Here is a 26507-nt window from a genome sequence, read left to right on the forward strand (position 1 = left end):
GACTTTCTTTTTAGGTGAAAAATGCCAGTGGAGGGAAAAGGACCTAAACAATAGCCACAACTAAATTATTTTGTTGTGGTACTTCACAAGATTAAATGGTTTCCTTTGCGAATGTTAATTTCACTTCAGCTCTTAGACTGTGTCCAAACAAAACCCTTTTCCTTCAGAAAATTCCAATGAAACAAACTTTGGGATTTTAAAATTAATATTCTCTGTTCTCTTTGCAAGATTTGTATTAACAATATAATTAACAATGCTTCAGGTTATCAAATAATCTTCCCTGATAAGGCTTCAATTTTTATACTTTCCTGAAAGTTATCTTTTTTCCCTGCTCCATCTTTCTTGGCATTTACGTAAAAAGTCAAAAGATTCTGAGAGTGATTTCAGGATGTATTTCAGACACAACTTGTGCTTTAAAAATTTGTCACCGAGTTGGGCGTAGGAATCCATGTCTATAAAAATCCTGATAAAACCTTCTCTGAAGACATTGTACAAGTTTGCTAGCAGAACAGCCTCCAGTTCCATGCACTTTTTTTGAGTATTTGTCTTTGGCTCAGAATAAAAGAAAAGCAACATGAAGAGGATAAAAGACAGCTTACATCACGTCCAGCTTCACCAGGAGCACCATTTGGACCAGGAGAACCCACAGGGCCAGAGGGACCACGGGCACCAGGAGGACCAGAAACACCCAGGGGACCAGGTTCACCCTAATACAGGAACAGTGGTAAGAAAATGTGACATTATAATACAACACAAACCAACCTGACAGAACTTTTGGCCTTCATCTAAGCGAAACATTTCTCTGCAATCAGTTTGGGAAGGAAAAACAATCAGGACATAAGAAACCTACCTATCTATATCAAATATTATCTTCATTCTAGATGTTACTATTAGAAACCTCTAACATTTCTGACATTGAGAAATATGCTCACTTGCTAATAATTCTCTACAACAAGCCATAATTTCTTCCATTTCTCTACGTCTGGTAGGTCCATATCCTCTGTTTCCAACAGAATTGGAAACAACAGAATCTACATCTCCCTGGTTTCCCATAGGAGGGAACCTCAAATGTGTGTGGGTTTTTTCCATTTTCTTTGTTTTACATGTTATCTGTTTAAAGCAGTTAACTAACGGTATACTCACTGTTGCTCCAGAGATGCCTGGAAGACCACGTTCTCCCCGGGAGCCAGGCAGACCAAGGATACCAGGAGCACCAAGAATACCCTGAGGACCTGGGGTACCAGGAGGACCCTATGACATGAAGAGAATAATATTTATATTAATGGACAAAAATAAATGTAACATACACATCTGACAATGACACTGAAAATTTCATTCTCAGTTGCAATTTCTGCAGATCACAGAAGTTTCTATAATTTTTTCTTGAGTAACAATTGTGATATTTCACACAAGTGCTTACTTCAATAAGACAGAAACATGTTTGACTGTAAAAAAAGCCAGTAATTCTGGATGTGAAAGCTTAAAGATACTCAAAATGAATTAATTTTTTTGTATAATTCTAAGTCAACCTGGGGGCAGACAACTTGAACCTTGTGATCCCCCCAAATCAGAGTTTCTGTTGCAGCTGTGAATTGAGATTGTTCTAAATGGACATTCACATGTTCCTTCCTTTTCCGTCCATGAGTATTAATTTCAGAGCAGAAGATGTGCTTAGTTTTCTCAGACTAAATATCAATTTATTCTGTAGTTAGAGAAAGCTGCAACTCCCCACAAGAGAAAAAGAGAAAGAAAACCCTGACCCAGGGATCAGGTTCACTTTTATGACATGTTTGTCAAACATGCCTATAAACAATTTCTTGTGTCTCAGTGGAACTTCTACATAAAGGCTTTGGTAAATTTGTGGACAAAGTAGAAAAGCCCTTCACAAACACCAAAAATATCTCAGAAGCCATAACATCTACAGGAAGAGAAATGTTTAATGAGATGTGATACTCAGTAACTTACAGCAGCACCAGCCTCTCCAGATGGACCTTTCTCACCAGCAAAACCAGGCGGGCCAGCAATACCTTGCTCACCAGTGCGGCCAACTGGTCCAACATCACCACGCAGACCTCGAGGACCATCTTTGCCAGCTGGGCCAGGAGGACCAGGGGGACCAGTGATGCCCTAGGATTGAGTATGAATATGATACCATTATAATATAGACCTGGGGACAACATAGATAAATTTCATTTTAAGTCCATGTAAAAAAATAGTCCCTTGCAATAAACAGGTTATCAGCTGCTCCAAAGCAGCAACTTCTATTGCTTTGTTAGCAGTGGATAGCTGGAAGCAGTAGAATTATTGAAGTGATTTTTTTTTTTCTTTTTTTTTTTTTACTCTGGGCAGGTGAAAGTGGCAAAATTTGGTGGGAAAATATAGCTCTGTCTCTCTTTGGAGACATTAATTGCAACTATAACATCTATGAGAAAAAAAACCAAACAAACAGTATCTTCCAGTTCAAGAGAATTATTTGCTTTGGATATTGAGATTTAAAATTTATTTAAATCTAGGGCATCTAAGAAAAGAAGTGCCTGATAATGGTTGGAAACAGCTTTGAAAATAAAAACTACAAATTTCAATCTGGAATGAGAATTTATTACTGAAAAATAAAAAATATTCACATTCTAAAACACAATGAGAGTTCACCCTGCTCAAGACAGGGGCTAGAACTGCAGGTACTTTAGAAAATGTGGACATACAATAACCTTAACATTCTTCTGCAGATTGGACATAACCTTCTTATTCCACTCCATCATGAGAAATTGCATAGCCATTGATTTGAGCAAAAGCAAATAAATACAGATTTTTGGAAATGGTTGGGTGCTTCAAGATACATAGGGATGCTTGATGGATTATAAAAAACTCACAAATTAAATGCATAGGTCATACTCTGGGAGTTCAAACAGTTAGATTTTTTCTTACCCAATCCTATAAGGACCTGAGATGATTCCAGTGCAATTATGATTCATATAAACAAAACAAAAGTTAGGATTATCCCTAAGCAAAGCAACTTCTGACTTCTCTCCCATAGAGCTTCTTTATTAGTTACTTCATTACTTACAGCAGGGCCTGGAGGACCAACTCTTCCAGCAGCACCAGGGAAACCAGTCATGCCCTAAAAACAAAATTGAAAATGAAGATTAGGTTTAAGGGAAACAAAAACTTCATGAAAAGCAACAATGTCAGTACTAAAAGTCGGAAGACTTACAGGGGGACCGGCATCACCACGAGGGCCAGCAGGACCAGCAGCACCAACAGGACCCTAAGTAGGAAGGATTGAAAAAGAGATGGATCAAACAAAGGCAATTAATGCTCCCTATTTAGAGTAAGGGCTCAGTCTCACTATTGTGAAAGCTAAGGGTGATTTTTACACCAGTGGAAGGAGGACTGGGCCCAAAACCATGCTGACTATCCTGATAATAGGGTATTAAATTCTCACAGACATTATAAATTGGTATCATAAGGCCTGAGAAAAGTTGCATAAGGCATTTGTGATCCAAATTAATTTCCTAGCAAGTGTTACAAGCATCTAAACAAACCTGGAAGTCAAAATGTGGAAGCAGGACGAAATCATCAAGTCCTCTGCACTTTGTGACTAACTCAGCCACATAGTGCAAGACCCTGGTATTGGTCTATTAAAATCATACAGTAAGTAACCTAAGCTATGTTATCCTGCAACATTTTGTGGTATTTGAAGTATGTAGGTCTGACTTTCTGCATCATCATGAACTTTCAACCAGTTCCCCAATAACGGGCTATGTGCATGTGAAGCAGTATACAGCTTTGGGCTATAAAGGTGTCAGCACATGAAAAGCCTGTCTGCAAATGGGTGCATGGAAAAATTTGCACACATGCATATGGATGACTGAGTCTGAAAATCAGACTGTGAAAGCACAGCCCATCCTTGAGAGAAAAGTGTCAACATCCTCAGGTCAGAACTTACCCAATCACCCCCTGAATGGTCCAAGATAGAGTGATTTGGCTGATCTTCAGAGCAAGTTGAAAATTAGTTATTTTCTCTTCATTTCAGTTCCAGACTCATGATCTGAGCCCACATAAATAGATTGATAAAATTTACGTAATGTGTGAAAATCAGCATGGTAACTTTTCTCACAGCCTAGTTTGAAGTTTTGTTTCTTTTTTTCATTACCTTTTCAGGATTCAAGGCTTTCAGGCTAATGTATTGCTTGCATGTTAAGAACTATGCATTTCACAAAGACACAATTCACTCACCGGTGGCCCAGAAGCACCTATTGGGCCAATGGCACCCGTTGGTCCACTTTCACCCTTAGGTCCTTTGGGCCCACGCTCGCCTTTAGCACCAGGCTGACCAGCTGCACCCTGTGGGCAGAAAAACAGACAAAGTGAGGAACTGAAAATCTTACAAAGGAAACAGAGGAAGGTTATGGCATAAATAACAGGAAAGTACAAACAAAACTCACAGGGGGTCCAGCAAATCCATTGGGACCTACGGGACCAGGCTCACCACGTTCACCCTAGAGAGAGGACAAAGAAGAGAGGACTGGTTGGAATGGTCTTTAAAAGGGCAATTTTCTCAACATCATATTTTTGACACAGGAATAATTGTAGAAATTGTTACTTACAGGGATACCACGGGCACCAGCAGGACCAGCAGGACCAGCAGGACCTCCTTCTCCCTAAAAGACAGCCAAAACCATTTTGACACTGGGAAATGGCCTTACTGTAGTCAGAACAGGAATGACCTTGTGGTACAGATATATATAGTGAGTCTCCTCGGGTCTCTCAGATGTTACTGAAAATGCTTCTGGTTCTGATCCACCTTAATAATTTCTAATGCTATGAGACAGCATAAAGGATCATTCTGAGCTAATGTGTGGTTATTCATGGCTGTATCAAAATCTCCTCTCACAGTATGAGGAGGATGATGGAGTTTAACCTCAACTGGGAAAAATTCATTTGAATTCTGAATCAGAATCTTTTCCACATATAACCCGCTGCCATGTAGATGTGCATCCTCTTTCTTGCCCTCTCAGAAAAAGGTCTGGGGTCCTATGGCAAGCTTTATTGAATAGTCCCATCAGCCCTTGCTCTCTGAATCTGAAAAACTTAAAAAATTTGTGCACACTAGAAAGATGGAATTGGTTCTTATGGAACTCATCTTTAATATTCATGTGTGAGTAAACTGTATCAACTAGACATTTTTTCATTCAAAGAGTAGACTTACCCGATCACCAGCACCACCAGCAGGGCCAGGAGCACCAATGGCACCAGGGAGACCCTACAGGTCAAGAGACAGGACACTGTTTCAAATAAAATGTAAGTAGGACCAACTACTTTAAATAAGCTTTCTCTTTCCTCTTGGAGAAAGGTGTGGAACTTTCTTTCAGATGTTCTCAATATAAAGGACACATGATTTTATAAAAAATACATATATTCTGTTATTTTCCTTCCCAAAGTATGAATTCTAAGAAAGGAACCTGGAATCTCAAATTAAGGATAGTTTTGTGTAAGTTTGCAGGCTGCCTTTAAAATTAGCTGTCTGGGCTGAGCCCATAAAATTAAAGAGGATACTGTCATACTGAACAGCTGTGCAATGTCTGTGCAATACTCTGCTCATGTAATTTCTCTGCTTGGATGCATGAGAAGTGATCACTTTTCTCTCTCTCCCCCTGAATTCAATCATCCTTGGCAAGGGGCAACAAAATTAAATTGATTTGTATCAAAAATGAGCAGATATAAGCAGTAATGCAATACAGTGGGAAATGCAAGTCCTGAACATTCTCAGATATTTAAGTTCTGAGGTGTAGCAAGGCAAAAAATCAAGTAGGACTATAAGATACTTACACGAGCACCATCTCTTCCTGTTGCACCCGTATCACCTCTCAGACCTGGAGCGCCCTGGAACACACAGTGGGAAAAATTGTATTGCTAATGAACACAGTAGTTTGTATGAAAGAAGTCTTGAGCTGTTTACTGACAATCTGTGGATTACTTAGACATCACAAAAAAAGTTTATCATGCTAGGTTTTCTGGAGAAATGAACTTTGATTATTATTTCATTCCTATTGCTGAGTAGGTACTGATTTGCAAAGGGAAGGTTTGCAAAGAGGACTGACATGCTTTTTAGAATAAACCTGCTTCTTTCATGGGAAACCTACTTGGCTTCTCCCAGGTCCCAAGAATTTTCAATGGAATTAGAAATTGAAAATCATGTCCATGTGTATTAGAAATAAAGAATATGAATTCCCTTCAAAATGTCTTTTCTTTTGGTCAAGAGATATCCATCTGTAAAAATTCTTCTGGGTATTCATATTATACTTTCTATATGAAGCAAGAAAACAGCTATTAAAAACAATGACATCATATGGGCGGACACATAAAATGTCATATGCTTCATATAACAAAAATTTATTTTCAGGCCATCACTGGAGTAAAGAAATCAGATCAGCACTCTGTTCTCTCTTTTTTTTTATTAATACAGCTTAGTGTTCTGGATTAATCTGCATATCAATACATAGTGGTTTTTAAAAAGTTTTAGGATAGTACCTTAGGAAAGACTGTTAGTCTGTAAGACCAACAAAACCTCTACTTGCTGACTATTGAGTAATACAGTTTCACAGTAAATAAAAGTCATATTGGGATAACCTGCAGGTTTTTCCAAGTTAATGGAATTTAGGCATCTCAGACCTGTGCATGCAGTAACAAGGCAGTTGTCCACCTCACCTTTTCACCCTTGCCTCCTGGAACACCAGCAACACCTCTCTCTCCTGGGATTCCACCAGGGCCAGCAGGACCAGGAGCACCAGCAGCACCAACATTTCCAGGCTCACCCTAGCAGCAATAGCATATCATGTAAGTCAGGATCAAGTCACTCACACAATTTGGAACAAAATCATTACTATTCTGCCCATCATTCTGCTTGGTTGTAAACAGTGTGAGTAGTAACATTTTTGTCTTGAGCTATTGTACGTGTTTTACTTTTCCAGCTAGTGAAGACGCTAGATGTGAACACTGTCTCTGATTCTGTAGGCTCCTGAGGTTTAAGGTCCATGTTCCAAACAAAACTTCTGTAGAAAGACTACCCATGAAAACCTAAGAAACTACCCAGAAAACTAAGACCCAGATTCACTTAGCATCAAGCCAACATCATCATCTGTTAGATGATCACTTACTATTGCCCTAATGTTTGGGGAAAAATAGTGCTTACTAGACACAAGAAGTTCCTGTGTACAAGTAGATGTGGGTATAAATAGAAGTCAGCATGAATTTTGGTCAGAATCTCGGATCCTATCTCCAAACAGAATAACAGCATACCCAGCTGACAACCTGTATTCAAACTGACTTTCCCTACCATCATCTATGGCACTAAACGGAAATCCATTTAATATTAATGTGGACTAGCTGGAATGGAACTTTACCACTTGGAGAGAGGTTTTGGATTGCGTTCATCAGGAATTCAACAGTAAGGCAGTGGCAGCTGGAAATGACATACCTTGTTACCATCAGGGCCTGGGGGGCCAGAGGGACCACGGCTTCCAATGGCACCAGCAGGACCAACGGCACCGCTCTCACCGGGAGGACCACGTTCACCCTACAGGAGACAGTCTGGTCTGAGTGCTTCCTTGAATTGTTCTGTAGCTGAAAGCACTGGCTAGGAGCAATGACAGTGTGACGCATTTTTATCTGAACAAACCTTTCATTAGAATTGTGCAGCTATTAACTAAATTGGTCATAAGAACCGGCTCTAGTTTTTGACACAAAAATATTAAAATGAAGTAATAAAGTCTTGCATCATGATAACAGCTGACAACTAAAGTATGAATACTTCTTGAACATGGATTTTGGCTACTGTGCTTTTTCTGTTAACAGTGTCTGGCATTCTACTGTCAAATGAGATTCTGTTTTAGGACAAATAATGGATTCTAGTCAAATTAAAGAGATAGTAACTGGAAAACAATTATTTTTACAGTGGCAAATGCCTGGTGAATTATGGAGAATAAAGGTAACACCTAAAGCCTACAAATGTGACCTGTACATTAATACAGGTATAAGGATAAATTCTGATTCATAGATATGATATGGAAGACATGGAAGTAACCAGAAACTTGATTTAAATACACAGTAGATCTATCAAAGATAGAAACACCAGTTTTACTAAATATTTCTCAAATTATCTCAGTGTGATTAAGATGGACATTGGTGAATAATCTGATAAAGTATAATGGAGATTTTTAGTTATGCTGGAAAATCTGGAATTTTGTATAAAAATTATAATGTGGTCAAAGAACTGACTCAAGGGGAGATAGCACACTACTAGAAAGCACCAGTGATGAAAAAGATTAACTTTTATTGTAGAGCTGTTCCTCAACTGATTTTTTTTTCAAACATTTTGTTAATTACAGAGAGGCAGAAAAGGAAGAAATATGCAGATATCACAAAGGTGGAAGCATTTGTCAACAGGAAGAAGGATTGGCATACTACACAGGAAGAAGTGAATAACCTGCTAAAAGGCTGTCACAGCAAAGGGATAAAATTCAAGAGTACTAGTACCAGGTTAGTTATTTAGGCACAAAACTGAGAATTCTGCTGTAAACTGAGGTTTCAATTGTGAAAATGACTGAAAGGGAAAGGTAATAGCCAACAATATGATGCAGACATGATAAAGGAAGATGTGATGTGGCACAAGCAGTGGGGTATTTTTAGGAAGTGCTAGTTTTGTGTATAAAGCATCAGTAAGACCTAATTTGGAATACTGGATGAAATACACTCTGGGCTGGGGATGTGATGCTTAGGGCAAGCTGGAGCAGAGGCATATAACTGCTACTGCTATGACAAAGGGAACTTGGCTTGGATACACTGGCAAAATGAGAGTTTAGCTCAGACATGATAATTGATACAGACTCGGCACTAAAACATAGGGAGCAAAAGTGCTGCTTAAACTGATTGACATAACTTATAAGAATGAATGGGAATATTTGTCATTGGACATATTTAGTCTGGAAGTTAGAAGAAAAGAAGAAGCAACAGAAGCAGGTTAAATATCAATCTCTTTATAGGTGGAGTTGGAAATCAAATAATTAATTGAGCATTTTAATAACTACTCCTTGCTCTACATAAATGGGATCTTCCTGCCATGCAGGAAGGCTTCCACAGAAAGCTCTTTGAAGATGTTTATTGACAGTTCAGGATTAAAGGGAAGTGGGAGGCAATACCTTCTAATGACTATTCCAGGTTCTGAATTGAGCCCACTATTTATTCAAAGACAGTACTGGGGGGGTAGGGGCTGCCTAGCAAGGGATAGTAAAACTGAAATGGTCAGGCTAAGGTCTGAACACAGGCACTGCAGATGAAAATTCTCACATTCATCAGGCCTCAGTGTAACACTATAGGATCAGTCCTTTATCATCCACAGTCTCATTGGAAGAGACATTAATGCAGGACATCATTATTTGGGTAATATTCATACTGCTTATACAGAAATTTACTAACACTGGCAACCATGTTAACCCTAACTCAAATACCCTGACACCTGCAAAGAGCAGAGAATATTATCTTTCCTTCCTGGGAGTCTGCTGCAATGCACTATTCTGTAACAGAGAAGAGCTTTTTGCCTTGAGGAACATGGAAATGTGAATAGCTACTATTATTACTGAACATATTATTAACCAGATTTCCAGTTAGTTACTCACTCGTGGGCCAGCGGGACCGGGGACACCAAATTCACCATGAAGACCCTAGAAGAGAGCAGATATAGTGGTATATTTCTAAGGGAAACTTACTTGCTTAAATTGTACTTTGTTTCTTAGCCACAAATGGAAATTCTCAAATTGTAGCAGCACATTGAAAAGTTTCAGAAAAATTTGCAGACAGTCTATTACATACATGGAAATAACCCCTTTTCATCCAGCTGCACAGGATCTCAAAGTACACATTAGATAGTATTTTTTCATCTGAAGAGTTAGTTATCAAATTACAAGCTCTTTTTTTCAGGTATATACAATGTAAACTCTTTTACAGGGACACAGATGTAACTATAAATGCTAAAGGTGATTATGACACATAGGATGCTCGATTTGCAGATTATATCACACACTAACTGCAGCAGCTAGAGCACGGACTACAACTGAACTACCTCAGTTGGATGCCATTGTAAATTCACTGAAGTCAAACTGAGGTGCAAGAACATAATTGGAGTAATGCAGGTTAGATTGAACCTTGAAGATTTTGAAAGCAATGTGAAGTAAAATATTTTTCATGTACTGCCTCTTCTGGGGGAATAACCGTATTTTATTTCTACTTAAGGCCCAAACAGCAACGAGCTGTCTTTGCTCTGTTTCATACCAAAACTTTGAAAAAGGAAGTATGATACAAGTTCCAATGCAAAAGGGACTATTAAAGTTTGCATGTTACCCTGATTGCTTTGTTTTGGCAAATAGATTCAACAGGCTCTTGCTTCACCACATGTGCCATTGCAAACACAGCCCTCAATGCAATGCCTGCCCCATCTGTGGAATGCCGTGTCTGTCACTCACCCTCTCGCCTGGTTTACCAGCCTCTCCAGCAGGACCCGAGGGACCTGGCAGACCCTGAGTGTAAAGAAATGAGAATAAAAATTTAGTTGAGGCAGAAGCTCTTCACACTTTGGGAACCATAGATAAGATTGAACAGAGCACATTGTTACTTACCTGGAAGCCAGGAGGGCCAGCAGGACCTGTTTCACCCTTTCCACCTGGGTTGCCCTGAATGGAATGAAAAATAAGTGATTAACATGGAAGAAGAAATACAGGAAAGTGGATTTAAAAAAGGGAAGTCCCATTAATGAAAAGTAAATCACAAATTGGATTTGTGTGGAGGCTGTTACTTACAGTGACTCCAGGAGGACCTTGAGCACCATTGTTTCCCTCTGGACCAGGAGCACCCTATATATGTTCAAGTAGAAAGCTGTTATCAAACTTCTGATTTGATATAAATAATATCTCTAAATGATTATGTGCCGAAACCAAAGGTTTCTGACTGTGTATTTTGAACTTAACCATTTACTTGCAACAACTTCACAGCCAGAAGTACTAAAGATTCTTAAAGTTTTAAATTCTCATTATTGTTTTAGTTATTGCAGCACATTCATCCTTAAAGAAACGTCTTTTGGAATTACAGAATATAGAAATCTTGCTGATAGCATTTTCCCCACAGCAGACCGTTTTTTGGGTCCCTTAAATGGAAGTATTAGTAAGTTTCAACTATCAGTAAAAAGCTGGAAATTTACAGGGTTAATTAGAAACCATACACTGTGCTCTAAGAATTAAGGACAGGGAGTGCTGTTTTTTTCCTCTTTGTAAGATAAGACCCCATGAAGGGGAGCTTTCATTTATCCATTAAATAATAGCCCCCACTGACATGAAGCTAAAATGAATGCATTCCCAAGGGCTTTGCTAATTTCATCATCTATTCCTGCCTGCACAAGCCAATGCTATCTTATAGAGGTTTGGAAAATCTACTTTTTTTTTTCGCTCTGGTAGGTGATAAAGAAAACTATCCACATACCCGTGGGCCAGCAAGACCAACATTGCCTTTTTCACCAGGTTTGCCAGGTTCACCCTGAAGTTGAAAGAAAAAGATATAGAAGTTTACCAAGACTTTGTATTAGATTCAGTTTAAACTATTAAGCACAGACTTACACTCTCATTGCCAGAAGATTTACTGTAATATTTCTTTAACCGCAATTAAAACACACACAAGTTCCATCTGTCATTTTGGATCACTTAAATTAGCTCAAAAATACATGTCTTTTCAAAACTCTATGCCTTTATGTTCTGATATTATAATTCATGGCACTCCATATAGTATCCTATGCAATACACTTTCTATATGTTGGCATGTGTGTGTATGTACAGCAACACCCAAACCCAGGACACGATTGTTATCTGTGGCTTCTCTAGGACATGTAAATAACCCCACTGAAGTCACTGGTAGCTTTTCTTCAAAGCTGAGTGAGCTTTGGATATTGCTCCATAAATAACTGGTTTAATGGCCAAATTTGACAGAAATTTTACTGATGTGAATATACAGAAATGATAAAATGGACACGCTGAAATCATAAAATAGACATATATTATTCTAATCACTTGAATGTCAAAATATCCCTAACCTAAGAAAATTGCTTTTTCATTTCTTTAATCATATTTTAGATAGCTGGAAAATAATTTAAAACAACTCTTGAATGTAAGGGGATGCCATCCAACGAGCAGCACAGGAGGATACAGGGAGATGTGTTGGATTAATGATAGAGTTGGGAACCTACAGGTTAGTCTGGAAATACCTTCATAGTAATAGAAAGTTTCTGTATTGTACTTACAGTGGGACCTTTTGGTCCAGGGAATCCAATGTTGCCAGGCTCACCTCTATTACCAGCTGGACCAATTGGCCCAACTCTACCATCTGCTCCAGGGAAACCCTAGAAAAAGAAATCATATTATTAAATGGCTGAGGCAATTTAATTAGAGTTCAGCTTTAGGAGAAATATGTCAGGAAGCAAATGTCATTTAACTTTTCACCATTGTTGATACATCACATCCTTATGCATCCCTCCCTTTTTCTCCTTTTTGTAGAACTCTGTATTTCTGCTTCCCCTTCCAGGACACAAGCCTGATCTGAGACCCACAGAAATGAATGGAAAGGTTCAAGCTGATCTTGAGTAATACAATAGAAAATCTTGCTGTTTTTACAGAGCTGTGTTAGAGCTCAGTGCTGAGATGTCTACTTTATACAACTGTACTTCATTCTTTCACATGCAATGGGGGAACAGAATAAAAAGCAAGGTACTTACAACAGGACCTTCCTTGCCAGCAGGGCCTGGGCTTCCAGGCTGACCTGGGAGACCCTGAGAAAAGAAAAGTTTCATGTTTTTAGAAGGAAACCAACTCACCCAATACAACCAGATTTTTTTCTACATGCATGCATGCATACACACAGCGGTGCCAAGTTATCGATATACACTATTTAAACAGGACTGTAAGTGCTATCACATTTCCACATGAAGCACACTGACTGTCAATTTGGTGGTGTGTGCTCCCATGCCAGCTGAAAAATCAGTGTAGGGAAAACCTGTTTTACTCAGAGAAACTAATTTAGGCTCTGCTTTGGAGGATAGTGAGTTTCAACGTTTGCAGATGCCTAACATTCACATGTGCATTGCAAACTTTCACTTCACAGGGTAGGGTAGGGAGAGAAAGAATAAGGAGTATAAATGTAATGACATGAATATAATCTGGCTGCAGCCAACACCACTAAAAGTGAATGGCTGTTTTCAGTGAAATAATTTGCAAATTAAAAGAAAAATAATTGAGATCAGCCAACTCACATCATTTTAGTAGGGTTTGCTTTCCTTTGAGTTCATTAAAGAGGACACACACCCCTCAGTTGTGATCACAATGATCACATTTTGTAAATAATCACAAGTGGAAGCCCCTTACAGAAGTCAATGCAGTATCCAGTACAAGAGGACAGTGCTCTATCACAAGGCAATCAAATGCTACCACAACAAAAGTAACTAATTTCAGTAAACATTTTGATGCTTCTTAACCATTCCTAATGGGATTTTTTCAATTGAGTGGTGGAAATGCCCTAATTGTGGTTAGCACATGCTGAATTTTTGCAGTTGAATTCCTGAATAATTTTGTCCATTAATTGTAAGTAATTTTCTTTTTATGTAGTTCAAACTTATTCCACAGAGTTCAAACTTACTCTTGGACCCATAAGACCAGGCTCACCAGGACGGCCAGCATCACCACTAGGACCCTTAGCACCAACAGGACCACTAGCACCACGGTTACCAGCAGGTCCCTACAAAAGAAATACATAAAATTTTTGCAGAGGTAGCAAAAAGCATCACAAATCTGTATATAAAAGGTGGTTCAGAAAGAGTGACCCAGACAAAGTCTTACCATGACACCAGCTCTGCCATCAGCTCCAGGGAGACCACGAGATCCAGGTACACCCTGCAAGTCAACACAAAACAAATCAAGAAAGGGAAAGAAATAAATCTGTTCCTCTGAGGTGGATAGTGCTTAGTAGACTTCAGCCTTCCAAGCAGGTCTGCTGAATTTGAGGTAAGTGCACCTTTAAGCATACACACCTCAGTGTAAACAGGTATGGTGAAAGAAATCTCTCTCACTTCCTGTAGATTTCTTTAAATTCTAATCTGCTTGTATCATTTTCAGTGTTCATTGTAACTAACAGTGGCTCTAGCCAGCAGCTAGGATCCCACAGCCTGGCCCACACAGTTCAACATTCCCTGTAGAGAGTTACTGACTGACTCTGTACACCCTACCCAAGATGCAACACTGAATCCTTATCTCTGCCAAAAAAATATCTAGGGGGAAACACTGCAATTTTTCATATTATTCTCCTGTGAATTCTTTTTCCTTCATGAAGCTACATGCCTCCTGAAGTTCATGGCGTGGCTTTCTCACCCAATGAAAAGTTTACTAGGCATCCTTGAAGACACTGAAATGAAAGCTTTTGCCCTCCATTATGTGAGCCCATTGTCTGTTTTAAGCAGTTAAATCCCATCACAAACTTTTAAGAGTAATCAAAAGATAACTCACTAAATATTACACAGTGGATAAATCAAAGCAATCTCTAAATATTTCAGGGGTAAGATAGTAAATAAGCATTTATGCAAAGCAAAAATTGGTTTGGTCCCAACTAACCAAAAGGCTCAGAATTGAAAATTATCACTGCTTAGCAGCATTAATGTAAATTTAATTACTCATAATTATTTAATTTGCCTGTGGGACTCTAGATTGATTTCCACTTCTCTTTTTGCTTCTACTTCTGGAACATGAAAAGAAAACCTACTCTCAGACCAGCAGGGCCTGGGGGACCAGCAGAGCCAGGTTCACCAGGGCTGCCTCTCTTGCCTTCCTCACCACTAGGGCCAGGAGGGCCAGCAGGTCCAGCAGCACCCTATTTAGGACAAACAGAGAAAAAGAAGAAATCAGATGCTATGTTGCAAATATTATCAGGCTTTTGACTGAAAAAACCTTCATATTTTGCCATACTTACAGGCTCACCCTTCATACCACTTTCTCCCTTGGCACCAGCAGGGCCTGGTTCACCCTAGAGTCCAAAACAAAAAGAGATGACAGAATTAGGCATCATTCCAAAAATCTCTCTTCTACCTGGAGAGCTTACTCATGAATCAAAAAATTCTTTTATCATCTAATGCCATGCCTCCCTCTGTTGTGAAGATGGTCAATGAGCACAACTGTATTTTTGGCTTAAAAGGCACAAAACCAAACATGTTAAAGATGCTTAGAAATTACAGTATTGAACTATGACACATTTAGGGCTGGTTCCTCTGCTGAGGATACCCATTGAAGGCCTAGTTGTGAGATTGCTGCCACATCTCTCTCAATATTATCAGCATGGACAGAGCCTCACAGTGACATAATATTCTGAGTTGGAAGGGACCCACAAGGATCATCGAGTCCAACTACTCCTTGCACTCAAAGGGAGTGCAAAGTGAACCTTTTCAGTCTCAGCATCTAAAGCAAGTAATGAGACACAGAAATTATAGTGTAGCAAGAAATAATGTCTGCATTATAACAAAAATGTATCCAGAGAAGATCTTTTACAACTGTGGACACTGTGTCCAGTTTTCAAATGAAGACATGCAATATAGGAGGTCACTTACAACAAGTCCTCTAGCACCACTAGGACCAGCAGGACCAGGAGGACCAAGAATACCACGGGGACCAGGCAGACCAGGAGCACCAGCAACACCAGGAAGACCCTGTCCAACAGAGAGGAAAAAAAGATATTATGAACCCATTGTCTTTTCTGCTGCATTAACTGAATTGGGTTTTTTCAGATCAAAAAAGTGTGAGTGTAGTTGTACTTACAGCTGCACCTTTAGCCCCTGGAAGACCATTAGCACCAGGGTTGCCCTGTTAAAAAAGATAACAATACTGGTTAATTCAGAATCAAAAGTGCACACATCTGACAATAGATAAAGTCTGGCAAGTTACTCACTGGGGGGCCAACAGGACCACTGGAACCAGGAAGTCCAATCTCTCCTCTTGGACCAGCAGGACCAGTAGGACCAACATTACCAGCAGGTCCGATTTCACCCTGTTGGGGAGAAGGAAGAACCCTCTATCAGTGTACACAGTGTTACGGCAATAGTGAAGTAATCCTACATCAGCCTGGCATGAAGATAATCAGATCTGTGTATTCCCACTTCAGAGGCCAGAAAGCCAAGCAGCTGAGAGCTTTTAATGAATTTAAAAATCACTCAAGTTGAGATGTCTAGTTAGGCTTCATCTAAGCTAATGGCTAAGACAGGAAAAACAGATGCTTATCCAGAAGGTTCACCAAAAAAATCAGAATTAGAATTCCAGTCTCATTTACATCCATGTGCCTCCAGAACTGGCCTGAGGTGCCACAGCATGAGACCTAACTGACCATTATCTTGCACTTTCAGATGCCATTTGCACAGATACAAAATGAAAAATTATGCCTGATCAGAGTGCTGTGTGATAGTGCTCAAAGTGGAGTAAATGACAGAAAAAAGGTTCTTGCTATTATTTTCAGAAGGTTGTACTCCCTAAGTCCACTACAAGAACCTGAATATAATGACAAGTTCTCTTCAGCAGTTCAGAGTTCACCCTGGACACGTAGACAGTCTTCTCTTGAAACTACATGCTGTAACCACGCTTACACCTGCATTAGAGAAGACATGATGGTTTTCGAAAGTCTTGCCTTTTGACAAGAATAACCCGAATGGGATCTCAATTTTTTCTCATCTTCCCTGCAGTTCAAAATAAATTTCTAGACCAAATTATTGGTCTAGAAAATAATACTTTATTTTCTTCTAAAAGTGGACTAAGTTTTGTCTGTAACACAGAATAACCTGGATTTTGTGGAAATGGTCAGCAAAATTTGGAAATGCAGTATATGCAATATACTTTCCTTAAATTCTCTGTCCTTCCTTGGACACTCAAAATATTGAGGCTCTTACCCAGGTAAAAAATGGTAAGATTTGAGCAATAAAGTCAATAATATAAATTATAGCCCGCAAGAGCAAAATGCTACTGCCCTAAACCTGAAAAATTGTAATGCAATTTCTGCATTGTAATTTCAAGGACTTAGACTGGAAGTAGCCCAATACTCAAATGCAGCTTCTTGGTCCTCCACTATCTCTGTAAAGTGATATTAACTGCTGCTTTGCTTACTTATCATGATTTGTGTCACCCTTGGAAGGTATATATATAAGTGCACCTCATAGGAAGCAGTAAAAGGATTATATGTCTTCTTAAACCTGCCCAACGTCAATCTTCAGCTGTGAAGTAAATGCTGTATTTTAAATTAGCATTCATATCTGAAGTTCTCCAAATACAGATCAGGATGAGGATGAATCTCCAGAGTAACTGATAAGAAAGTACTCTTAGTTCTTAGGGAGTGGGGGGTTTTTTGCTGCCTAGAAACTCTGGTTAGTACATTTCACCTTCACTGTCAAATGTACCAGTAGGTGCAGATGTTCATACCTTAGCACCAGGAGCGCCTGGGAAGCCTGGAGGACCAGCAGCACCAATAGGGCCCTGGGAAATGAAAGGGAAGCAGTTGTGTAAAGGTATTCAGTGACAACAGAAACAGCTTGCTTATTGAAGTAAACAGATTAAAAAAATGCACATTTATTTATTCCACACATTACCACCTCAGAATATGAGTTTGTCTTTTGCAGTTCCAAACTGACAGATTTGGTTCACTACAGTTAAAGCCAGGTCAACGCTTAAACAACATTTGCAGTGCAAATTAAGCAAGAATTGGTAAAACTTTGCCTTGAGGCCAAACACCTGAGAAAGAACAAACAGAGGATGAGCAGAGGCAGGCATCTGCAAGGCAAGATGACTGATTCTACTATGTCTACTTGTTGCTGTGAGATTTATAATTACATTTGGACAAAGTTCCAACGTACCAGACATTACAAGAGAAGATACACTGATGGATTCATAGCCTTTATTTTTTAATGCATACAAATAAAAAGGGATCGTTTTTCTTCAATTATTAATTAAATATCCAACTCATTAATCGATACTGGGAATTGATATCTACTTTTTTGTGAGCTAACATCTTTCAATTAGAAATATTTATAATAAAACTGCCTCACAAATCCAAGGTAATAAAACGGGCCAGCTGGTACAACAAAGAGGAATTAGCTTCAGACATTCTATAACCTACTGTATTATAAAGGGGGTACCTGGAATTGTTGCTGGTTTTGCATAAGCAAAAAAAAAAAAGACCAAATCCTCTTTAGGATATATTTGAAAGCATAAACTTCCAGAATTTTCATTGCAATGACTTTTTAACATTTTAAATTCCAAATGGAAAGAAGGATAAAACATTATTTCTGTCTTAGTTTTAAAAAATGAGTGTTAATAACTGCTTTGCATAATATTTATGGTATCATAACCTAAGTATGTGTAAAATAACTTCAGCCTGGCACAGACATTGGGACATAATGCAACGCTGTGCCCATTGTGAATAACAACCTATGCAATCAGCAGCTTCAGAATATTTTTCCTATAGCAACTCAGTTTCTTTCATTCATAATGTCTTCAGCTAAAATGTTTTGGTTCTACTACATCAGATCTTAGCTGTAAGATCTCTATTTGCCTGCAAATTAAATGCCCAATCACATATTTTTTAAACACTCCACATGGAAGAACTGAAGAGAAATTCACAGCCATCCTCACATTCTACTCTGTTAAAGCACAACAGGTGTTTGAAGTGACAAGGGGTATTAAAATCAACTTTGGCAAAACAGAACCAAGTACAGCTTCATCATAGACTCAGTTTTTGAAGGTAGGAAGAAAACCACTATTAACTATTATTACTATTGTTCTGGTGTATTCCTGATTTGTTTCACAGTGTCAAAACAATATCCTTGTACTCATATTTATGTGGCTGAGATAAATGAGGTTTCCTTAAATCAGGGGTATATTATGACAACACTAACTCCTTTTAAATGGACAAATCTCCATTGGATTAGCTCTTATTAGGATGGTTACTGTTTACCCGTCAGATCAGGAGAGCTGGATCATGCAGGCCTTTCACACTAGCTCACAACTCATGTATCAGTGGTGAATGAAAAAAGGTTAGTGCCTGTTAGCCTGACAGGAAAATGCTGCAGGCGCAAAGCTATGTCCTGTTGTGCATCTATGATTTACAGGATGTATATAATTATAGCCATCTGTAACGTGCATGGTGTATACCTGTTAAAAAGTAGAAAGTCTCTTTAGTTTTGGGATGAGAACTGTTCTGTTAGACTGTTGGAAATGAGAATTCTGTGCATTGGCTGTTTCCCAGTGAAATGTGCTGGGAAACCTCATGAAATCACCAGTGCCAACAAGAGAATATTTGGTTCCTTTGAAATGGATGTGTTTAATATAAATCCTGAGGCTCTCATTATATTGTCTGCAAAGGGTTTATGTTTCACTAATTCTCTTTGTGATGGTCTGATAAGCAACAAAGAACTGTGTTAAAAACATCAACACAATCAACTTCTTACAAGTCCAAGAAATCCTCTAAAAACAGGAAGAGAAGCACAAAGCCTAATGGAACCACACTGTCAAAAAGCAAGACTGAAACTTACAGCAGGTCCAGTGGGGCCAGTGCTACCATCACTTCCACGAGCACCCTGTGAGGAAAGAACATGATAAACAGTTTGCAAAAAGAGCTGACTATCAGAGACAGCCACAGTAAGTGGCTGGTTCATGACGACAGACAGATGGAAAGCCACTTACAGCTGGTCCAGGGGCACCTATTCTTCCTCTCTCACCAGGGAGACCACGAGCACCCTGAAAGAAAAATTAACTCATTTGTATCTTTTCATTGAACATAGATATATAGATTTTTTTCCTCTGCTAAGTCATATTACTATTACATTAGAGTATCTGGGTATCTGAAGTGTCAGTAATGACAAACATTGAAGAAAATACTGGCTGAACTATATCTATCAGATTGTAATTTCCCACAGCAGCAGCGAATACTTACAGGTTGTCCTGGGGTACCATTTTCACCAGGGGCACCAGGCTCTCCCTATGAAGAAGAAAGTTTGGAGGCTTAAGTTACTTAAAGGATGCTTTGGACAGATAGCATAACACTATCAGAGAGATTTTCAGCTTCTGAATCCCACTGTCTGTGTCTTCTGTAGCACTTTATAACATAGCACTGTCTGTGTTTCTGCATCACAGTATACAACAGTAACACATCAAGTCCTGAGAGTGCAGAGACTGCCGTTGTTCCTGCATATACTGGAACACAGCCAGATGGAATCCTTTTAGAAGGGGAGGGCCAGAGAAAATTGTTTCACTTGCTCAGCTTTCTTTACCCCCGTTCTTTATGCTGACATCTACTCTGTAGTACACACTTAAGAGATTGGACCTGGATAGTCAACTACCAACACAGATCAATCAGCAGCTGTTTTTTAGCTAGAGCAGAAGCAGAATAATGCTTGCTTTTGCCTTAGATTAAGGTGACGAAGTCCTCTCAAATGGCTTAAAATAAAGATCTGCCTCAGCTATTTTTAACTTAAGACCAATAATACTGAGTATTTGAGTAACAGCCATTAATACATGGCTCCTCTCCCTTTAGTAGTGTATTCTCAACAGCCTTCTCAACAGGTCTAGGCTGGTCTACAGTGACATGACTCATCCTAGAGCACTGGTATCCTGGCTATACCTGAATGCACCTAGTCTTAAATGCGGCAAAGAGTGCAAGTTGTTGCCTCCATCACTGCTTTCAGCACAGTTATATCATGAACAACCCTGATTAAATATGCTGGTGTTTTCCAGCACTCTTACTTGTAACTGTTCTATCCTTTACTTAATTGCTTTATCTGCTTTAAATCTCCAATGACTGGACAAACTTTGCTATCTAAACTTTTTCTGAAGGTTAACAACTTGCAGTGATATTGAAGAATGCTAGGATACAATTAAAAACCCTATAACCACGTCGTGCTAAGCTCTCAGAAACAAGCAAGATGGAGAATTAGTATTTGAGTTTTTCATTGTTATATTAGAAGTTTGTGAATAAAGGTCTCCTGTGAATCAGTCAGGATTTCCTGTAACATGATGCTGCAATAGTGAATTTTTCAAGAACACTATTAGGCACTGAGGTGGAATGGAAGAAGAAAAAAAACTAAAAGAGAGAGTTTACCAGAGATGTTTCTAGACTATATTTCAGAATATATCTTTAAGAGTGTTTTTTTTTAAGGCTAGTGTTCAAATGTGCACTAATATGAAAATGATAAAAAGAAACAAGACTGTGAGGATCAAACAGCCTTAACTCAGCACTGCATCTATCCAGATTTTTAGCAGAAAGCCTTACACTGACCATGTGTCTCACACAAGTTTTGTAGAAAAATGAAATGTTGTCATTTTAACGTGCTTTAAAAAAATCCCACCCACATGCAGGATAAAATCCAGAGAAGAGGAGAGATAGCAAAATCATTCTGAAGTGCTGCTGAATAGTCAATCATTAAGAGCCCAGTTCTGCAGCCTTTATTCACTGAAAGCAGTAACTTGCTTATTACAGCTGGACTGAGGGCTCAAGAATGGGGCCCCAGGAATGTTTTCTCGTGACAAGGTGTGTGTATTTGTTCTACATGGATCCACTGACTTCTAGATTATTGCAGCTAGGCAATGTTCAGTGGCAACCTGGAAGACTGATTGGATGGGAATTCACATGTCTTTTGCTAGAAAAAGCTACAAATGCATTCTACATTTTCAGATTTCATCTTTACCTTGCTGCCAGGAGTACCGGGTTGTCCCTTTTGACCATCCAGACCATTGTGTCCCTATATTGAGTAGAGAAATAAATATTGATACATATATGATTTTCTCTCAAATGGCTATATGCAAATCCTTCCTTTCACACAAAATTATTTCCTAATGTAGTCTTCTGATTTTTCAGAAAGAGTCTTTCATATCACGCAATATTAAAAACTTCAAAGAGGTTCATGCACTCTTCACTTTCAGAGGATTTCCAGCGGTTTTCAGTATGCTGCAGCATTGTTAGTCTTAAATATTCAGGGAAAAGTATGTATGTACTCACCCTAATTCCCTTAAAGCCGGGCAGACCAGGAGTTCCAGGGAAACCACGAGCACCCTAAAAACACACAGTGCATGAATGATTGTCTCTCGTATTATACAGTAGAGTTAAAAGGAAAGATGATGAATAAGTCTTTCAACACAATTAACAAGTAGATTTGGGTCATTATCATTCAAATAAGGAACAGAATCTAGATCCTAACCTCTCAGAACCAGACTTATTTCAAGACTAACAGTAATCCACCTGATTTTTCCAGTTCTGAACCACAGAAATTTCATGCATTACCATGTGATAGAACAGCTTTTTAAACTTTCTCTGCCAAGGTGCCTGCTTACCTGCTCCTGTGTAACTCCTCACTATGCCACTTCTGTTACTCATTGCATTATATATACTCATTTAGTGGGAATAGGGCAGGGAAACAAAACAAAAATACAACTATATGATATCCCTGCAGGTAAAGACTGAAATTGTATTAATCCATATAAAGAATATTACTAGATCATTAATGTGGTGAAATTCAGAAAGGTTGTTAGGTTTCATTAATTAGTGAACTGGTTTGTACCATATTCAGTGGATCACTACATACCTGAGGGCCAGCAACACCCCTCTCACCAGGTCTTCCAGGTTTGCCAGGGTGACCCTAAAAAATCCAATAAAGATGCACTAAGGAGGAAAGCTTTTATAAAATAACAACACAAACCATTAGGAAAAAAGAAAATACATTGGCAAGGCTTCTCTTTTTCTATAAATACAGGGAGACTGTTAACTTTCAAGTTTTCTTCTCCCTGTATTCAGGAAGTTAAATAATATATTTGGAGTGGTTTGGAAGTTATCTGATTTTCTGTACAATCCCAACCTACTGCATCTCTTGTACCATAAAATAATTAATTCAGGGACTTATTTATTTAACAATGTAAAAAATATGGTCAATAGAATTCTTAGCTTAACAATAACCTGGTTGCTAGACTTGAATCACCACCCCAAAAGAGATGAGAGACATTTAATAACAACTTACATCTTCACCAGCCTTTCCTGGAGGACCAGGGGGACCACGAGGACCCTGGGGACCCTGTTAAAAATAGATTGAGGATTACTTAAAGCATCATTCTTCACACACATCTTCCCACTGTTTTCTGACTTGAGTTGGGGTGTAGTTGGAGACTAACTGACTTTGCAGTTTATGATTCCAATTGGAGAGAGTCTGAATCTTAGTGCTTAGCTCTGTTTCTGTAACAAGATCAAGCAGGAGTATCCAAACATTCAAAGAAGTGCACATGGATAGGAGAAAGGGGCCTAAGCATTACAAGCCTACTTTGGTGTGCTATTCCAGTGTCTGTACATGAAACCTGTACTTACTGTTTGACCAGGTTCACCAGGCTCACCAGGAAGGCCTTGGAAACCAGGAGGACCCTAGAAAATAAGGGAGATATTTTTAGTTTCCAAACAAGATAATTTGTAATTTTACAGGTATGTCAATGTCAGTAGGAGAGGTAAGACTGTACTCACAGGGGGTCCAGATGCTCCAGGTGGGCCTCTGGGTCCCATTAAACCCTAGGGAAGAAAAATTACAAAACCTTTTTAAAAACGTCACAATTATAGAAAACTTATCTGTAACACCAATTCTCAGCATTCCTAAAATACTGGTTAGCATCACAGTTTTCATTGTGCAATGTTCAAATGAAGTCAGAGGAAGTTAAGAGATCTGCATGAATTTGCTCAGGCAGTCCAAGTGCAAACATCTTCCAATGGCAACAAACCAGTGCCAGAATCCAGTGCAATGGTTAGGAATGTACCGTTATGGCTGTGAACTTTATGATTAGGTTTCTTAATCTATTCTGGCTTGTTAGCAAGTGAACTGATTCATTCTTTAGTGAATTCTTCCTTCTACCCTTCCTGTGCAGAAATGTCCAGAGTTTAAAGATGAGGGTCATAACGCATTATGAAAGGCTCTTACACATATTGTGTACACATCTATTTCCAATAATGATCTACTTCTATCTAAATATTTCATTGTTTTCTGGTTTTGATTACATTTTCTTCATTTCACTTGCAAAATAAGTCACTAATATACTCTCCTTGACATTATTTAGAATTTACATGTATCTTGAAAAAACAGGGTCAGAAAATCACTTCTAAAAAAGGAAATTTCTGCAGATTAGTGCTCTCTCTTAACAGTTTAAGATTTTAAGATTTACTAAGCAAGCAAACAATTGCGAACCAAAATTTAACTTGGACTTGTACAGTCCAAACAAATGATTTAGGAGATGTTTCAACAGAAATCATTATGTTTTTAATTGTTTTTAAAACTTTCTCGGAAAGTCTTTTAGATTTTCTCATTACAAGATTAAAATCATATGCCAACTTTTCAATGGCTTATGTAGCTTTCCCATAAGACTGAATACCTTTTATAAAGAGGAATAAATACACATTAATTCCAGGCATTTACTCATGAAAGTTAAAGCAATGTTGTGGATATGAAAATATGCAGTAGTTCTAGGAAAAATAACTGTTTCTAGTCTGAATCGTATGTGCTGCATAAATCCTGTTAATTTCTTCACAAATTATATTCCATAAATATTTTTCCTTTCACAATCTTTTACATATTCTTTGTGAAACTTAAAACTTCCTCAAAATAGGTAGATTCTACTGCTGTTTCTGTCAAATGAACCTAACTGGCTCAAAAATTGGAACTTAGAAATTGTGACACCTCAAATAAATCCTCATCTACGTTTTCTGAATAATCATCAGACACTGAGGGCAGAACTTGATTAAAGGTACTCCTATTTTCCTGTATTTCATAACTAAGTGGATGCCAAAGTATTTTCCAAAATCCCTGTAATATTAGAGTATTTTTGGAAGTGGAGACAAGCACTTGACCAAGAATAACCCTGGTCATCCTTCATCCTGCTGCTCACCCATCAGAGGCACTGTCTGTGATGTCAGCGTGTGTGGTGGATTTAACCCATATTCTGCTATCTATGTACACTGAAAATACTTGCTAACATAAGAAAGGGCTAGAAATTCCTATGGAGAGGCAATAGACCCCTTAAATTCCATTTGTTCATAGTATACAGTGAGCTATATTCTGAGTAGTCCTCAGAATAGCCTTATAGTACCAAGTACTAACATTCAGATGTTGAGAACCAAACGTTGTGGCCCATTTCCTAAAAAATCTGTGCAATTCAAGGATATCAAAAGAGTTGTACAGCCATGGAGGAAAAATCATCACCAAATGGAGACAAGATGCTGAGTTACTTTTTAGGCCTGTGTCTGTTTTAGAGAGCAGCTTTACAGTTAATCTCATTCATAAAACACAATTTTCTGTCTCAATATGGGTAAAGTAATACTATATCAAAGGACATGTGTTATCTAACATCAGGTTATGAGACTGATAAATTGACTCATAGAAGTGTGGTCAACAAACAGAGTTAAAGACAAGACCCAGCAGTGCTATATTGGAGATGAATATACAGATCCAAGACCATATTTCAAGTCCTAACACTATTTAAAACACTTTACATCATCATAAATTAAAGGACCAGTTTCCAGTCAAGGTCAACATATGATCAAACCACTAATTTTAACACTATTCTTTTCATTAATACAGCTGAATTAGTGTCAAAGGAAAATCCTAAACACATTATCCATGCGAGTTACCAAGTGTGCTATGTCATATACCTACCATAGGTCCTGGGCCAAAATCTGCTGCTTTAGATGGATCATATTGAGCAGCGAAGTTCTGTAGGTAATAAAAAGGTTGAAATGAAAATACTAAGAATTTTACTTCAAAAAGTATTTTTAATCAACATTCTACATGTAAATATCATCTGATTTGTTATACTTGCTATGGGGTTTGTTAAAGCAGCATATATATAACTCAGTAAATACAGCCCTATTATAAACACATTTCTATTCACTTATTTCCAAAAAGACTTGATTTTACTGGGAAGGCCCTTTCAAACCTAAATATCTCTGCACAAGTGATAGAGAGGCATTGCAACAGTGTGAACTGAAAATTAGGAATGGAATTCAGTGCTCATTTAAAATTGAAAGCTTTCTTGAAATTCTCAAATTATTCTGCCTAATTTCCAATAAGGGAAGTTAAGCAAAACAGTGAAAAAATATGCATAAGTAAAATTCATGTACCAGCCCTGAGTAACTATTGCATGAAGTGGGCCCTTCAGCTTCAGAAACATCTGAGGACCGTGCAGCCTCAGAAACACTGCAATGGATTTTTGATATTTTATCAAAATGGAAAAAGGTTCTCCACAACACAATCAAAACGCCTTTTCTTGCTTGTTTTATTAACGTAATTAAAATAAGAAAAATTAATGAAAAGTTTGATATTTGCAACCAGCAAAATAAACTATTGCTGTTCACACTGAAGTCAAAAGAGCATTCTTCCATGC

General features: G+C 38.4%; 1 protein-coding gene across 1 annotated transcript in view; it reads right to left on the bottom strand.

Moving 5' to 3' along the window:
- The window catches only part of COL1A2 (collagen type I alpha 2 chain), a 39103-nt gene that overhangs the window by 6447 nt on the left and 6149 nt on the right, over positions 1–26507 (bottom strand). Inside the window, exons 6-42 of the mRNA XM_042043192.1 lie at positions 25781–25837; positions 23605–23649; positions 23455–23508; positions 23114–23167; positions 22685–22738; positions 22102–22155; positions 21791–21844; positions 20041–20085; positions 19791–19844; positions 19640–19684; positions 17532–17585; positions 16018–16116; positions 15888–15932; positions 15680–15778; positions 15049–15102; positions 14842–14949; positions 13926–13979; positions 13726–13824; positions 12809–12862; positions 12338–12436; positions 11527–11580; positions 10851–10904; positions 10671–10724; positions 10518–10571; positions 9675–9719; positions 7478–7576; positions 6709–6816; positions 5830–5883; positions 5210–5263; positions 4608–4661; positions 4446–4499; positions 4237–4344; positions 3212–3265; positions 3065–3118; positions 1966–2127; positions 1144–1251; positions 600–707 (exon numbers count right to left, since the gene is read on the bottom strand). Coding sequence (XP_041899126.1) covers positions 600–707; positions 1144–1251; positions 1966–2127; positions 3065–3118; positions 3212–3265; positions 4237–4344; positions 4446–4499; positions 4608–4661; positions 5210–5263; positions 5830–5883; positions 6709–6816; positions 7478–7576; positions 9675–9719; positions 10518–10571; positions 10671–10724; positions 10851–10904; positions 11527–11580; positions 12338–12436; positions 12809–12862; positions 13726–13824; positions 13926–13979; positions 14842–14949; positions 15049–15102; positions 15680–15778; positions 15888–15932; positions 16018–16116; positions 17532–17585; positions 19640–19684; positions 19791–19844; positions 20041–20085; positions 21791–21844; positions 22102–22155; positions 22685–22738; positions 23114–23167; positions 23455–23508; positions 23605–23649; positions 25781–25837 — 2559 coding nt within the window. The remainder of the gene's footprint in view (positions 1–599; positions 708–1143; positions 1252–1965; positions 2128–3064; positions 3119–3211; positions 3266–4236; positions 4345–4445; positions 4500–4607; positions 4662–5209; positions 5264–5829; positions 5884–6708; positions 6817–7477; positions 7577–9674; positions 9720–10517; positions 10572–10670; positions 10725–10850; positions 10905–11526; positions 11581–12337; positions 12437–12808; positions 12863–13725; positions 13825–13925; positions 13980–14841; positions 14950–15048; positions 15103–15679; positions 15779–15887; positions 15933–16017; positions 16117–17531; positions 17586–19639; positions 19685–19790; positions 19845–20040; positions 20086–21790; positions 21845–22101; positions 22156–22684; positions 22739–23113; positions 23168–23454; positions 23509–23604; positions 23650–25780; positions 25838–26507) is intronic.

This window comes from Corvus kubaryi, unplaced genomic scaffold (genome assembly GCF_017639235.1).
Source record: "Corvus kubaryi isolate FWS band 111438036 unplaced genomic scaffold, C.kubaryi_AGA036_p1.0 37398, whole genome shotgun sequence".
Classification (NCBI taxonomy): Eukaryota; Metazoa; Chordata; class Aves; order Passeriformes; family Corvidae; genus Corvus; species Corvus kubaryi.